Consider the following 16,048-nt stretch of genomic DNA (forward strand, 5'->3'; position numbering starts at 1 on the left):
GTTGGCTTGACAGTCGTTGGACCGGAGTTCAAATCCTCCGAATTCGCTACAACATATGTGGGAATAATGGGCGTTTTCAGTCATGTGGAAAATAACTGCAGATACAGTATCACACAATATGTAGAATCATACATGCATGAAGGTTCTGCTGTAAATCATCTAACTGCGCAATCCTGAGGAACAATAATTGATGGCATTAAAGTCGAGTTGAAATCTAAGAAAATGCTGCCCTCGTGTGGATGAAAATTATACAAAATGTGTTTTTATCTCCCCCTTGATCAGTCGATAATTCTGAGAATTATTCGGGAGGCTATAGAGTTGATCTCTGACACACTGGATGTGCACTTATTTTATTCTGTCTACATTTTGATATTAATGTACCGTCAATGTTTTTATCAGTGTATTTTTTTGGAAACGTCAGTCCAAGCCAAGTCCTTCCCCCAAGCGATGCAGCGAACCAATCGGCACTTTGCTTTTGGCGTCAGTTCGGTTTCTTTAATAACTTTTCCTCCAGAAAAATCAGTGCCACGCTCCGAGAATGGAATTATTAGCCAACGGTACTATTTCGCTTTTTTCCCGATGGATTGACGTTAATACCCACGATCACAGGTATGATCAACCAGTTCATTTGCCTTCGCCATGATTTAGCCACGATCACATTTAGGACTTTTAGTTTTAAGTGATGGGAATTCGAATACTGATTATGTAGATAAAAGACTTGGATCGCGCCAACACAACATTGGAGAGTGTGTACAATCCCTAGAAAGTGCAGAATAGTTTCTAGCTAAGCTAGCTAGCTACCTAACTATTACCCACTTTTTTGAATGTACTGCATACTCTTTGCTAATAGTATCTCCGATGGCTGAATTGAAACTGAACCTAGCTATAGTTCCGTTTTTTTGGGAGGGTTTACTCAGGTAAAGTGGGTGGCATTGAGTGAAGTCGTGGTTTGCAATGCATCGCTTGGTGACATTGGGCTGGGTCTTTTTGTAGTTTGGAAGCGGTTCTCAAGGCAACCAAGGCCTGCTACTTTGCAGTCTGCCCATGCTGCAATCTCGATGTCTCTCTGAATTTCTGCTTCAGCTGCCTTGGATGATATTAACACGAGGTAAGTTTAGAATTTGTAAATGTGTAGTGTTCTTGCTTGTCACAAGTAATGAGCATTCTTGAACAAAGTCACAAAGTGGATTCAGTCATTGAGAGAAAGTACTCAAAAGTACTAACGTACTGTGTTGTGTGTTAGTACACTTAAAGTAATGACAAAAAAACTCTCAACTCCATTGCTATGCACTTACAAAGCTCTTACTAAAAAATGTATACTGTAATTACTATGTATTACTAATGCTACTAGCCTACTACACAGGTATAATTTAAGAACAGGTTAAACGTCTGATGGGTTTTTGGGCTGTCTCTGTGTTGATGCTTTACTCCATCATGGACCCAAGGAACCCCTAAACCCTCATTATCCCCATACTTGCAGTCCGTTGTGGGACTATGTCTTCCACTCACTAGATGTATACGAACTGGTATAGCATGTTGTCAGGATGGAAAGTCTTGTAGGTAGGCAGTTGGGAGACTTGGGAATTTTGCAACACTTCCGTGGTCCCCTGACTTTGGTTTGGCTCAGCATAAGGCCCAGGTTGGTTTCTCCTAGCTCTGTGTCTGTCTGCATGTCCTTATCTCTCCCCTCGCCTTGTAAGAAGATTAGCCTATGTTTGCTTAGTTAGTTAGTAGGCCATCTTAGCCAACCTTCACAGGACTGGACTCTCTCAGCGTGGGTGAAGTCCGGAGGCTTCAAATAGATTCTCTGAATGGGCAGAATGCTCTGGTCGTCAGCCTAACAAAACTGAAACATGTTGCTTTTGGCTCTGTTGACGTCTGTCCTGACAGCTTTGGGAGGGAGGGAGGGCTGGGAGTCTGGGAGAGGAGAGCCTGGCAGGTGCACTAATTAGCCTAGCAGCTCTCGTTATCCCAGACGAGAGAGAGAGAGAGACAGAGAGAGACAGAGAGAGACAGAGAGAGAGAGAGACAGAGAGAGAGAGACAGAGAGAGAGAGAGCTCCACTGACACCCCAGGGATTAGCCTAGCTGTCAGTGGGGCTCTCTGGAGATGCAGGACTACTACTGGGTGTGCGCAACAGATCAGCCCTGTCTGTCTGGCTGTCTGTCCGTCTGACTGACTGACCGGCTGTGAGCTGTTGGTGAGCCCCTCAGGGTTTAATAACCCAGCCTGACCACATAACGCAACCTCGGAGTGCCTCATGGGCTGTATGCACACGCCGCTTGGATTGAAGCAACAGGTGAGTCCATTCTTGATGCTTCACAATCCAGCGAATGGCTGTGATATTGCTGTAATGACGAGTGAAGATGTGCATCATCTGAACGTATCAAAGATGCGATCTTCGCTTTCAACTCATGGGCCTGTTTTAAGAACGACTGCCTAAATTGTTTATGTTGAATGCATTCTATCTAGGCTACATCAAAAATACTTTTGATGTTCACTGATGAACCAAGTCCCGGAGCTGAAATTAGCTATGAAAAATGCCCTTAAATTGTTTGTCTGCCTGAAGAGCTTGTGTTCTCCCTGTTGTCTCGGTTTGGATAGGTTGTGCGTCAGCCCAGCTGCCTCCTCTCCGCGGAGAGAGACTCTCCGTACATTTGCGTATGAAAGGAGGACAGAGGGGCTATGAGCCTGTTGCTTGTTCCACACATAGTGAGAGTCCTGTTTGTTTCCTCCACAACAAAGATGAGCTGGTGTGTGTATGCTAGAAGACACTGCTGATGGGTTCGTGTGTCAGATATGCTAATCTGGCATATTGATGAGGACCACGATGCACGGTGGCCAAGTCTAAGCTTGCTGCTTCACTTTCCGGGTCCGTGTGTCTTGTAAAACGGATTTGTTTTCCCCCTTTTTTTTGTGTTGTGTTCCATGGTTCCTCCTACAACACCTTTACAAGTAGAATTTCCGTGTGCCTTTGTGCGGTGCTTTGAAGTGCATGAAAGAGTACTGTAGTATGGTGAGGAGGTAACAAGTGTCTCATGTACAGATAAGGCTTTGTCAGCTTCCCCAGCGAACCCCCAGAAACGTCTCTCACTCGTCTCCCCTCGCTGCTTCTCGTCTTGTCCATGAGTCAATGCTCCGAATGCTGTTTGGCTGAAGGTGGGGGTGTGAAGTGCAGCATTGAGGCCTGTTGTTCTCCGTGTTGGTGTTGTCGGTTACTATGGGGACCGTTAACAACAACCCCAGAGCTCTGTAGTAGGACTGAAGAGACTTTACACACCCATACTCCATGACATCCAGAAATAGTTGATCTTGATGTTCCCTGTTTTTGATAAAACCCCCAAAATGTTTTTCCATTATTAGCCTAAATAAGCAATCTTTCAAAACGGAGCTATAAAACGTGAACCTAGTGATCTAATATGCACAGCCTGACTGATACTGAGCCACGGAGATAAGTGTTTCTTCTAAGAGTACTGTACATTTAGGAATTCATTCATGCAATTTGTCTCCCCCTTTTTTGTTATCTGTCTTTGAATGAAGCAACAATATTTTTTTAAATACGTATAGTAAATATGATGAAATGTAAAGATTGGGCATAGTGAAGGAGCGACACATGGTTAACTGCTGATTGGTTTAGATGCCTCCATGTTAACTTTAGGGAGCAGCTGTGTGTGAGGATGGAGACAGACTGTTCATTTCCTTGCTCTTTAGTCACAGTTCATTAGCGCTGCGATCTGTGTTCTGCATCGTGTGAATGACTGCCTTACTTACTGCCTTAAAGATGGCCTGCAGTTTGCGGTGTGGTGAAGTCACATCTTACAGAGAGGTAGGGATGCGGTATAGAGCTTTATTTGGCTTTTCCCAATCGCCAGATGTTGAAGTGAACGTGTGCATCCGTGAATATGTGTGCTTGCATTTGAAATGTGTTGTATCAGAAACTGGGTGAAGTTATTTCTCTCACTATTGTTACTGCATTTGGTTTCAGGGCATCAGGTGTCCCCAGTGACAAAGCTTTCCATAAGACGGACATAGGCCTTCAGCCAGTAGGCTAGATTCTAAGCCATGGCTTTGGAGGCGGGCTTCAGAGGAGCAGCCAATCAGGATACTGGGCGACACCGGACCTGGCTAGAGGTCAGAGGTCAGATCTGAGAGAGGATGGAGACCAGAGGGCAACGCACAAGGGCAGGAATTTTGTTCTGGACCCCCGCTCCTCAACGCCCCTCTCCCTTCAGCTCCATAGGCTCAGAGGTGGACTGGGGGGAAGAGGAAGAGGAGGATGAGGAAGGTTGGGACAGGAGAGCAGAAGAGGAGGAGGGCTTCCACACCCAGATGGATGAGAACGGGATCATAGGACTGGACGAGGCCTTGGAGGATGTGGGTCTGGGAGGAGAAGAGGAGGGAGAGGAGAATCCACCCCGGTACTCTGGAGCCTTGGAGGGGTCCCTGTCCCCCAGTAGGGCAGGTGGGCTGGGGCTGGTAGACCCTCTGGAGGAGCTGAGTTATAACCTGAGTGAGCTGCAGGACTCTGAGCCACCTGGAGAGGACAGGCACACGCTGTCACTCTGTGAGTCACACATACACTACTAACAATGTCACAACAATGTTATTGCTATCAACGGCCAGTAAGGCTCTGGTCAAAAGTAATGCGCCATGCAGGGAATAGGGTGCCATCAAAGACCTAAGCCGCCTAAGGCCTGCAAGCAGGGGTGACCATGCTATGTGTGTATTGATATTTCATTAAATAACCTAGTTTATGAACACGGTTACCGCTGAGATGGATGCATCTGAACTGACTCTTCTCCCATGCCCCTCTCTTTCTCTGTTAGATGACGATCTCCCGGAGGACAAGGACAGTGTGGAGATCTGGATTGAGGAAGAGGAGCAGCAGAAAGTTGAAGAGGAGCAGAGCTGCGTGGTCGACAGGCAGCGGATGGAGCATCTCCCAGAGAGAGACAGACAGCTGGACATGACGGAGGACGAGAAGGAGGTAGAGGAGGATGGAGAGGAGGAGGAGGACAGCGAGCCACACGCACACACTGACATGATGGCATATCCTGTCATAGCCGGGGCTGGGCCTGGCTGGGATCAGGGCCTTAGTGTCAGAGGAGAAGAGTGGGAGAAGGAGGAGAGAGAGGTTCGTGCCATAGGCAGTTATAGGGCCGACCTACAAATAGAGGAGACTAGTGAACTCTCAGAGAGTGACAGCAGAGGGGGGGAACGGTTGGGAGAGAGTGTGTCTGGAAACCTCTCCTCCATTTTCCCTCCCGACCTGCTCTGTTCATCCCCCCAGTCTCTCCCCTCCCCTCCCAGGAGTTCTACCTTTCCTCACCTCCTCCACTTCTCCTCCGAGGAGTTGGCCTATGCTCCAGGGATTGAAGCCGAGACTTTCCCGGAGGATCCCACCTTCACAGAGAGCCTTCCGGAATCCCGCAGCAGCCGGATGAGCAACGCCCCCAGGCCTCATTGGGTGCTTGAGTCAGGGGGGGAGGATCTCAAGCCTAGGACCTCCCCTTACCCAGCAGCTATCTCTCCTGAGTGTGGGATATCTTACCATCTCAGCGAGAGAAAAGAGAGGGGTGGAGAGAGCCCACAGGATGAGGCAGGCGTTAACCATCGGCAACACCCCTATCCGAGGAAGATAAGACAGAGCTTATCTGACACCCCACAAGCCATGGTTTGTTCCTCTCAGAAATCCTGGCATGTACCCTCACAGTCCCCCCTTCACAGCAGCACCAAGGACTGGAGCCACCAGACCCCCAGGGAGAGCCCCCCCAAACCCCAACCCAGGAGTCATGACCCTGACATGGACGAGAGCCGAAGAGGCCCACTGACCTACCCCACCCCAGACTTCTCCAAGGTAGAGCCCAGGGTCCACTTCCCTAAGAGCGGCTACACCCCCCCCAAGAGCAAAGGCTCCCCCAGAAAGAGGTCTCTGTCACTGGAGCCCCCGCTGGTATTCAAGTCCCCTGCTGACATAGTGAGAGAGGTGCTGCTGAGCAGTACAGACGGACCCCAATCCCCCTCGCCGACCAACGGGCCCCACAGGCCCCTAAACTCTATGGTGCCAGAGGATTTCAGATGCCCACAACAGGCCAGCACTCTGGTACAGCAGCTGCAGGTGAATACACAGAGATTAGGAGTACACCACGGGCACACACTCAGACTAACTCTGATTCCTTAGCGTTCTGGCGTACTCCGACTTTTCAAGTGTCTGACACACTGACACCAATTCACTTACAAATTCACTGAATGATTCTCTAATTGACTATCTCTGGGTAGTGCTTCTCTACTTCCTATCCAGCTCACAGTTTTCACTCCCCCCCTCTCCTTCCCCCTCTTTTCTCTAGGAGGACTACAACCGGCTGTTGACCAAGTATGCTGAGGCAGAGAACACTATTGATCGGATGCGTCTGGAAGCCAAGGTAGTCTATATTAGAGGTCGACCGATTAATCGGAATGGCCGATTAATTAGGGCCGATTTCAAGTTTTCATAACAATCGGTAATCGGTATTTTTGGCCGCCGATTTAAAAAAAAATATATATTTTTTTGCACCTTTATTTAACTAGGCAAGTCAGATTAAGAACACATTCTTATTTTCAATGACGGCCTAGGAACGGGGGTTAACTGCCTTGTTCAGGAGGGATTAGGGGGTTCGTTTTTGCAACCTTCCGGTTACTAGTCCAACGCTCTAACCACCTGCCTTACATTGCACTCCACGAGGAGCCTGCGTGGCAGGCTGACTACCTGTTACGCGAGGGCAGCAAGAAGCCAAGGTAAGTTGCTAGCTAGCATTAAACTTATCTTATAAAAAACTATCAATCTTAACATAATCACTAGTTAACTACACATGGTTGATGATATTACTATTTTATCTAACGTGTCCTGCGTTGCATATAATCGATGCAGTGCCTGTTAATTTCTCATCGAATCACAGCCTACTTCGACAAACGGATGTTGATTTATCAAGCGCATTTGCGAAAAAAGTACTGTCGTTGCACCAATGTACCTAACCATAAACATCAATGCCTTTCTTTAAAATCAATACACAAGTATATAATTTTAAACCTGCATATTTAGTTAATATTGCCTGCTAACATGAAATTGTGTCACTGCTCTTGCGTTCATTGCCTGGCTTGTTGCGAACTAATTTGCCAGAATTTTACGTAATTATGACATACCATTGAAGGTTGCGCAATGTAACAGGAATATTTAGACTTATGGATGCCACCCGTTAGATAAAATACGGACCGCTTCCGTATTTTTCGAGATGATAGTTTCCGGATTCGACCATATTAATGACCGAAGGCTCGTATTGTGTGTTATTATATTATAATGAAGTCTATGATTTGATAGAGCAGTCTGACTGAGCGGTGGTAGGCAGCAGCAGGCTCGTAAGCATTCATTCAAACAGCACTTTCGTGCGTTTGCCAGCAGCTTTCGCAATGCATTGCGCTGTTTATGACTTCAAGCCTGTCAACTCCCAAGATTAGGCTGGTGTAACTGATGTGAAATGGCTAGCTAGTTAGCGGGTGCGCGCTAATAGCGTTTCAAACGTCACTCGCTCTGAGAATTGGAGTAGTTTTTCCCCTTGCTCTACATGGGTAATGCTGCTTCGAGGGTGGCTGTTGTCGATGTGTTCCTGGTTCGAGCCCAGGTAGGAGCGAGGAGAGGGACGGAAGCTATACTGTTACACTGGCAATACTAAAGTGCCTATAAGAATATCCAATAGTTAAAGGTATATGAAATACAAATCGTATAGAGAGAAATAGTCCTATAATTCCCATAATAACTACAACCTAAAACATCTTACCTGGGAATATTGAAGACTCATGTTAAAAGGAACCACCAGCTTTCATATGTTCTCATGTTCTGAGCAAGGAACTTAAACGTTAGCTTTTTAACATGGCACATATTGCACTTTTACTTTCTTCTCCAACACTTTGTTTTTGCATTATTTAAACCAAATTGAACATGTTTCATTATTTATTTGAGGCTAAATAGATTTTATTGATGTATTATATTTAGTTAAAATAAGTGTTCATTCAGTATTGTTGTAATTGTCATTATTACAAATACATTGTAAAAAATCGGCCGATCAATCGTTATCGGCTTTTTTTGGCCCTCCAATAATCGGTATCGGCGTTGAAAAATCATAATCGGTCGACCTCTAGTCTATATGGTCTGTCCACTGAGTGTACAAAACATTAGGAACACCTGCTCTTTTCCATGACAGACTGACCAGGCGAATACAGGTGAAAGCTATGATCCCTTGTTGACGTCACCTGTTAAAGCTGCAATATGTCACTTTTCGGGCAACCCGACCAAATGCATATAGAAATGTGACTTATAAATCTGTCATTGTCATTGAAAGCAAGTCTAAGAAGTGGTAGATCCGTTCTATGGGGGCTTACTTTCAGTTTTGAACACCAGCTTCAAACAGCTGAAAATACAACATTTTTGGTCATAGAAAATGTATTTCACAGCGGTTGTAGATGGTGCAATGATTCTTTACACCATACTTGCTTGTTTTGTCACATAAACAAAAGTTAAATCAGTGTAGAAGAAGGGGAGGAGACAGGTTAAAGGAGTTTTAAGCCTTGAGACAATTGAGACATGGATTGTGTATGTGTGCCATTCAGAGGGCGAATGGGCAAGACAATCGATTTAAGTGCCTTTGAACGGGGTATGGTAGTAGGTGCCAGGCGCACCGGTTTGTGACAGAACTGTAACGCTGCTGGGTTTTTCAAGCTCAACAGTTTCCCGTCTGTATCAGGAATGGTCCACCACCCAAAGGACATTCAGCCGACTTGACACAACTGTGGGAAGCATTGGAGCCAACATGGGCCAGCATCCATGTGGAACGCTTTCAACACCTTGTAGAGTCCATGCCTCAACACATTGATTCTGTTCTGAGGGCTAAAGGGGGTGCAAATTAATATTAGGAAGGTGTTCCTAATGTTTTGTGTGTGTGTGTGTGTGTGTGTGTGTGTGTGTGTGTGTCTAACATTGTGTTAGCACACAAGTGTGTCATCTCGATAGCTGTATGTGCTACAAAACTTCTATTGAGCAAGGCTTCTCTTCAAGGGCCAGGGGCTGTATTTATCAAGCGTCTAAGAGTGTAAGCCCTGATTTGGGATCAGTTCTGGCTTTTAGATCACAACATATCAAATATGTTTGGTGTCTCTGGCAGACAGAGTGGTTCTATTTAGTCCTCTATGCTCTGCATATGAATACACGCAGGCCACATGAAAGACAACACAAAGCAGATGCTGGAGAAGGCCCCTCAGGTGACCTGTATGATCATAGCCTGTGTTTGCCTCCCCAAATAGCACTCTATTCCCTTGGTAGTGCCCTACTTTTGACCGGGGCCCATAGGATTCTGGTCAAAAGCAGTGCACTATATAGGGTGCAATCCGGGACACTGCTTGTTTCAGAGGGCGCCCCGCATGTATAATACACTACCTACTGAGGAAAAACACCAGCCTCTGTGGCTGTCAGACTTTTCTCAGCACCTCTGAAGAGCCACAGTGGGATTGTGATTCAAATGAAGGAATTAGACTCTCAAAGTGTGTTATGGAAAGGGAGTTGTAGAAAGAGTAGTAAACAGCTAAAGAAAAAGATACAACTAGATACAACTACTGCATTCTGACTGGAACTAGATACAACTACTGCATTCTGACTGGAACTAGATACAACTACTGCATTCTGACTGGAACAAGATACAACTACTGCATTCTGACTGGAACTAGATACAACTACTGCATTCTGACTGGAACTAGATACAACTACTGCATTCTGACTGGAACAAGATACAACTACTGCATTCTGACTGGAACTTCTTTCAATGCTGCTTGTGTAATATAGATACAACTACTGCATTCTGACTGGAACAAGATACAACTACTGCATTCTGACTGGAACTTCTTTCAATGCTGCTTGTGTAATATAGATACAACTACTGCATTCTGACTGGAACATGATACAACTACTGCATTCTGACTGGAACTAGATACAACTACTGCATTCTGACTGGAACTAGATACAACTACTGCATTCTGACTGGAACTAGATACAACTACTGCATTCTGGCTGGAACTAGATACAACTACTGCATTCTGGCTGGAACAAGATACAACTACTGCATTCTGACTGGAACATGATACAACTACTGCATTCTGACTGGAACTAGATACAACTACTGCATTCTGACTGGAACTAGATACAACTACTGCATTCTGACTGGAACTTCTTTCAATGCTGCTTGTGTAACCCAGTTTCCTATTTGGTAAGAGGGTTAACTACCCCACTTAGCTTTTGCCCATTTGGTTGATAGTTCTTAATTGCTCTCTGACCACCAATACTAGACACACACTAAATCGACCCATCCTGTCATGTGGGGTACAGTCATATGACCCTGCGGTTCACATTAGGACAATCGCGTGCATTGTTTTGGCCATCACGATGCAGTGGAGGAAAACAGGAAATGACATCATTGATGTCCGAGCCCTGTAGGGGTGTCATCTCCAAGTGGACAGTGTAGTGACAGTTTGTTGTCGTAGTCTTGGCCGTTCATGGTACCTCGTCTCGTAATTGTTGGTTATAGCCTAGTCGTTGATTTTAAAAGGCAATTTACAGAGAGTTAGGTATTCCTATCTACTGTGTTCTATTCCATCTGCATAACAGTCTGCTCTTAATACCAATTAAAATCTAGCTTACCCCCCTCCCTCCTCCACCTCTCCTTACACACACTACCATCTGTCTCGCTCCTCCTCCTCCTGGAGACATAATTACGTAGATGTGCTGGGAGGGCCAATTCAACCCTTTGTCAAGCACAGTCCAATACCTGCTTATAGGTTTGCCTGTATAATTAAACCTGCGATATGCACAGATACATGTGTGTTATAGATCTGTCATTGTCATTGAAAGCAAATCTAAGAAGCGGTAGATCAGTTCTATGTGCTCTATTTCTACGCTTCCCGATATCAGTTCTATCATCCTGAGACCGAGGTAGAGCCGAGAGGGGTTGAAATAGAAACCTCTCCCCAAAAGGGAGGATGTGATGCATACATATCCATTAAACACACCAAAGACGGTAGAGCCACCCCATATACCTCAGACTTTTCTGTATTGCGAAGCATCTCTCCTCCAAGATAGCATAGCTATAAAGGTCCCGAGACTACAACATCACTGGGGTTTAAATCCTTGCCTGCAGCTTTATGACTCAGAAGACATAGACTGTTCTCTCTGCTACCGCAGGGCAAGCGGTACCGATGCACCAAGTCTGGAGCCAACAGGACCCTGAACAGCTTCTACCCCCAGGCTATAAGACTGCTAAATAGTTAGTTAAATAGTTAACCAATTGACTCATCACCAATGTTCCCTCACATTGTTTGGGGCGCTGAGCAAATTTCAGGTCTGCTGAGCGCAAACTTGAACGTTGTGAAAATTCTGTGCAACTTCCAGTGTGCATTTACTGTGAACGCTGAGGCTGTACCTGCTTTAAGTTACAGCTTTAACAGTGGCCATGAAGACTACTGTGGCTATTTGATCATAATGTGGGCCTACCAGAGTGGCCTACCATCAAAATAATGGAGAAAAGGTAACCCATAACATTTAACATGGAAATGGCTGTTCTATCATTCAGCCTACAGTAACAGCCAAGGTGTGGTGTTCAATGTAGGCCTACATTCCATGAATGTACATGCAGGGCTTGATTTGAACTTGTTTTAACCTGTACTGCACGCCCGCAAACGTGTGCAGCTTGGAGGGAACATTACTCATCACGTATTCTGCTGTTACTGTTTATTATCTATCCTGTTGCCTAGTCACTTAATCCCTACCTATATGTACACTACCGTTCAAAAGTTTGGGGTCACTTAGAAATGCCCTTGTTTTTGAAAGAAAAGCCCTTTTTTCTTGCCATTAAAATAGTGTCAAATTGATCCGAAATACAGTGTAGACATTGTTAATGTTGTAAATGACTATTGTAGCTGGAAACGGCTGATTTTTAATGGAATATCTACATAGGCGTACAGAGGCCCATTATCAGCAACCATCACTCCTGTGTTCCAATGGCACGTTGTGTTAGCTAATCCAAGTTTATCATTTTAAAAGGCTAATTGATCATTAGAAAACCCTTTTGCAATTATGTTAACACAGCTGTTGTTCTGATTAAAGAAGCAATAAAACTGGTCTTCTTTAGACTAGTTGAGTATCTGAAGCATCAGCATTTGTGGGTTCGATTACAGGCTCAAAATGGCCAGAAACAAAGCACTTTCTTCTCAAACTCGTCAGTCTATTCTTGTTCTGAGAAATGAAGGCTATTTCATGTGAGAAACTGAAGATCTCGTACAGTACTGTGTACTACTCCCTTCACAGAACAGCGCAAACTGGCTCTAACCAAAATAGAAAGAGGAGTGGGAGGCCCCGGTGCACAACTGAGCAAGAGGACAAGTACATTAGTGTCAAGTTTGAGAAACAGATGACTCACAAGTCCTCAACTGGCAGCTTCATTAAATAGCACCCGCAAAACACCAGTCTCAACGTCCACAGTGAAGAGGCGGCTCTGGGATGCTGGCCTTCTAGGCAGAGTTCTCTGTCCAGTGTCTGGGTTCTTTTGCCCATCATAATCTTTTATTTTTATTGGCCAGTCTGAGATATGGCTTTTTCTTTGCAACTCTGCCTAGAAGGCCAGCATCCCGGAGTCGCCTCTTCACTGTTGACGTTGAGACTGGTGTTTGCGGGTACTATTTAATGAAGTTGCCAGTACCTAAATGACCTTGTAGCCCTTCACAGTGACTCGGTACTGGTACTCTGTGTATACAGCCCAGTTATTGTTACTCATTCTGTATTTATTCCTTGTGTTATTATTTTTTGTCTTTTTTTTCTCTCTGCATTGTTGCATTGTTGGGAAGGGCCCGTAAATAAGCATTTAACTTAGTCTACACCCGTTGTTTACAAAGCATGTAAAAAATAAAAAATAATGATTTGAAACTCTTATTATTTATCAATTTTTAAAATAATTTTGCTCATATAATTTATTCATTTTGATGCCTGTTTTTCCCTGTTGTCTCTATCTCCAGGTGAGCCTCTACTCCGACCCTCCCAAGCCCAGTTACGCTGTCCAATCAGGTGTACTCCATGAAGGCTCAAAGGTCATGACCCTAACTTTTCCCCACGCTCAGAGGGCGGAGCTCAGCTCAGGCTCTGTTTCCCTAAACGGACAGGCTGCCCACCAAGGTACTAACAGCCATCTTATATATACTCCCAAATGACACCCCAGTCCCTTTATAGTGTATTACTTTTGACCAGAGCCTTATGGGAATTAGGGTAACATTTGGGACACAGCCATTGCTTTGTTTCAATACGTTCTTACACTCCATTGACAGTTGATTCTGCCTCTCATTCAACATTTCTTTACACATTTCTATTGTCCTTTACTAAAAACCTATTTTCTCTCCGCACTACAGGACATAGTGGAGTCTCCTCTGACCGTCCCTCCTCAGCGGCCTCCTCATCCCCCAGAAGCCTGGGCCCTGGAGTTGGAGAGCAGCTGACCAGGGCTCTCTCAAAGCAGGCTGAGAGGTTCCTCCAGCAAGTGCAAACATTTGAAGAGCTCCTGAGGAGAGGGAAACTTAAACCGTTTGAGCAGATGAAGGTATTGTTCTGATATTTATCTAATATGAATCTTGCATATATTGTATAGAGGAGCGTCTCCCAGTGCTCACCGGCCACCATGTTGTTTGAGTAATGATGTGATGTTGTGTCCATGCAGGGTTTGTCCCAGCTGCTGCAGGGGCAGGATTCTCTGGAAAGAGGTTATCTAGCAACACGAGACGAACACAGATTTCTACTGCAGAGAGGGGCCGAGTTGGGCCCCTTTGACCCCGGCAGGTGAGACCACACTGCAGGATTATCTACAATACTGTGTTTAAACTGTTAGATGAAGTGGACATTAGGAAATACAAATATGGTGGATATCAAGTGTGTGTTTGGTTGTGTGTGTGTGTGTGTGTGTGTGTGTTTGTGCGTGTGTGATAGGGAGTTGGAGGGCCGTATATTCCAGTGTGGGATGCGTGTGGAGGAGCTCAAGGAACAGGTGGAGCAGACCGAACAGGACCGGCCCACCTCAGAAGCCCCTCCCACTCCACCTCCTCACCCCACCCCCTACTCCATGCCTGCAGGGGGCAGCGAGCCCATGCCACTCCCTGAGGTACCGTGGCAACACAGCTACTGAAGACACTACAGTAGATTAGTCACTATTCATCCCATAGAATAAAGGCCTGCATTTCCAAGACTGTTAACATCTCTCGCTCTTTCTCTCTCCAGAGCCCAGTGTTACCTCTGCCGGGGGAGTCTGGGGTGGGGGTGGAGGTTAGCTCGGCCAGCGGAGAGAGCGAGGGAGAGGAGGGAGGGATGCCGTCCCTGCTCCTCCATCCCTTACGTCACAAACACAAACGCATAGAGAGAGACTTCAGCGTGCTGATGGACCAGTAAGTCTCAATCGATTTTAAACACTTTGGAGTGATTGGGACATGAAATACAAAACATTCTAATATCAGGGATCATTTTTAGACTGCTTACAGAGTAAGGAAATAGGTCATTTATGTCATTTGGATGAACTATCCTTTTAAAGAAGGTCTAGTCTGTATTACATAACGTTGTAGAACAGAAGTATTCCAAATCAGCCAATGAAAAGCAGGCTGTTCTTTTGTTGTAAACATAACCATGGCATTTTTTTGCTTTTACCTCCCTTATCTCACATCATTTGCTCACATTGTATATAGTCTTATTTTTTTTTCTACTGTATTATTGACTGTATGTTGTTTACTCCATGTGTAACTCTGTGTTGTTGTATGTTGTCGAACTGCTTTGCTTTATCTTGGCCAGGTTGCAATTGTAAATGAGAACTTGTTCTCAACTTGCCTACCTGGTTAAATAAAGGTGAAATAAATAAAATAAAATAAAAAAAATTGGCCAATTGGAGTCATGTAAATATCAGTTTGCTTACAAATGCCCCTTCCAGCTACCAGAGTTTCAGGGAGCTGCCCAGACTGCTAGACCTGGATCTGACAGAGGGAGACCACGATTCTCCTGATACAGGAGAACAAGCCACACATTCAGATGGTGAGGGGACAAGAGAGGGACCACACCCAAGGACAGGGAAGGAGAAGGGCCACACAAGTCTCGCTCAGAGGTGAGCCTGAACTCTGCACCAGGCTTGTATTCACTAGGAAGCAAAACAGAAATGGGGAGTGACTACCTGAACTTATCCAATAAGAAGCCCTTGTTTTCGTTGCAGCAGGTTTTGCTACAGTGTGCACTGCGTACTAATGAATACGAACACTGGATAACATTTATATTACTCTAAATTATATTGTGTTTTCAGATGGCCAATACAAGGTCAGCAGGACGCTACATTCATTCCAACGGCGAGACCAAGGACCAGCAAATCAGTTCCTCCTTCCCCAAAGGACCTCAGCCAATCCACCTCATTTCCTGATCTGCTGGTCAATGACAGCAAGAGGTCAGAGGTCAGGAAGTCTCATGGCAGCAGTCTGACCAGTCTGGGGGAGAGTGCTGCCACAGAGAGACGAGGCTCCAAACTGCAGCATGGGACCAGGAGAGTGCCGTCCCAGGTCAGTTATATATATTTTTTATTTGTTATAATGAATGAATGAATGATAATTAAGTTACACATTTATCTCCACAATTCAGCGATTTCTACTGAGCCTGAAATAGTAATTTGTCTGTGTTGACCAGGATGGGATCATCTCACCAGAGACTGACAGTGGTTTTGTTGGCTCTGAAAGCAGTCGTCTGACTCCTGCAGCACCGAGTCCTCTCCACCAGAGGGCCATAGCGAGGTGAGCTACTGGTGTCATCTCCCCCTCCTTCCCTCTTCCTCTACCCTCAGTGACTCGGCTGTCAATCTCACAGAACATGACAACACATTCCCCAGTGTCTCACACACACACACACACACACACACACACACACACACACACACACACACACACACACACACACACACACACACACTACTGA

The 16,048-nt window shown here is 45.4% G+C and overlaps 1 protein-coding gene across 4 annotated transcripts in view; it reads left to right on the plus strand.

Moving 5' to 3' along the window:
• Positions 1–466: 466 nt before the first annotated feature.
• The window catches only part of akna (AT-hook transcription factor), a 32,611-nt gene continuing 17,029 nt past the window's right edge, over positions 467–16,048 (plus strand). For 2 of the 4 annotated variants that reach the window (XM_029769150.1, XM_029769153.1), the window contains exons 1-13: positions 468–609; positions 994–1,108; positions 3,986–4,564; positions 4,827–6,118; positions 6,348–6,422; positions 13,084–13,240; positions 13,471–13,658; positions 13,776–13,894; positions 14,042–14,213; positions 14,330–14,493; positions 15,027–15,197; positions 15,390–15,639; positions 15,764–15,867. In XM_029769150.1, coding sequence (XP_029625010.1) covers positions 4,156–4,564; positions 4,827–6,118; positions 6,348–6,422; positions 13,084–13,240; positions 13,471–13,658; positions 13,776–13,894; positions 14,042–14,213; positions 14,330–14,493; positions 15,027–15,197; positions 15,390–15,639; positions 15,764–15,867 — 3,101 coding nt within the window. In that variant the 5' untranslated portion in view covers positions 468–609; positions 994–1,108; positions 3,986–4,155. Of the gene's footprint in view, positions 610–993; positions 1,109–3,985; positions 4,565–4,826; positions 6,119–6,347; positions 6,423–13,083; positions 13,241–13,470; positions 13,659–13,775; positions 13,895–14,041; positions 14,214–14,329; positions 14,494–15,026; positions 15,198–15,389; positions 15,640–15,763; positions 15,868–16,048 lie in introns of all 4 variants that reach the window. The other 2 variants (XM_029769152.1, XM_029769151.1) reach the window with 2 other exon arrangements.

This window comes from Salmo trutta, chromosome 12, assembly GCF_901001165.1.
Source record: "Salmo trutta chromosome 12, fSalTru1.1, whole genome shotgun sequence".
Lineage (NCBI taxonomy): Eukaryota > Metazoa > Chordata > Actinopteri > Salmoniformes > Salmonidae > Salmo > Salmo trutta.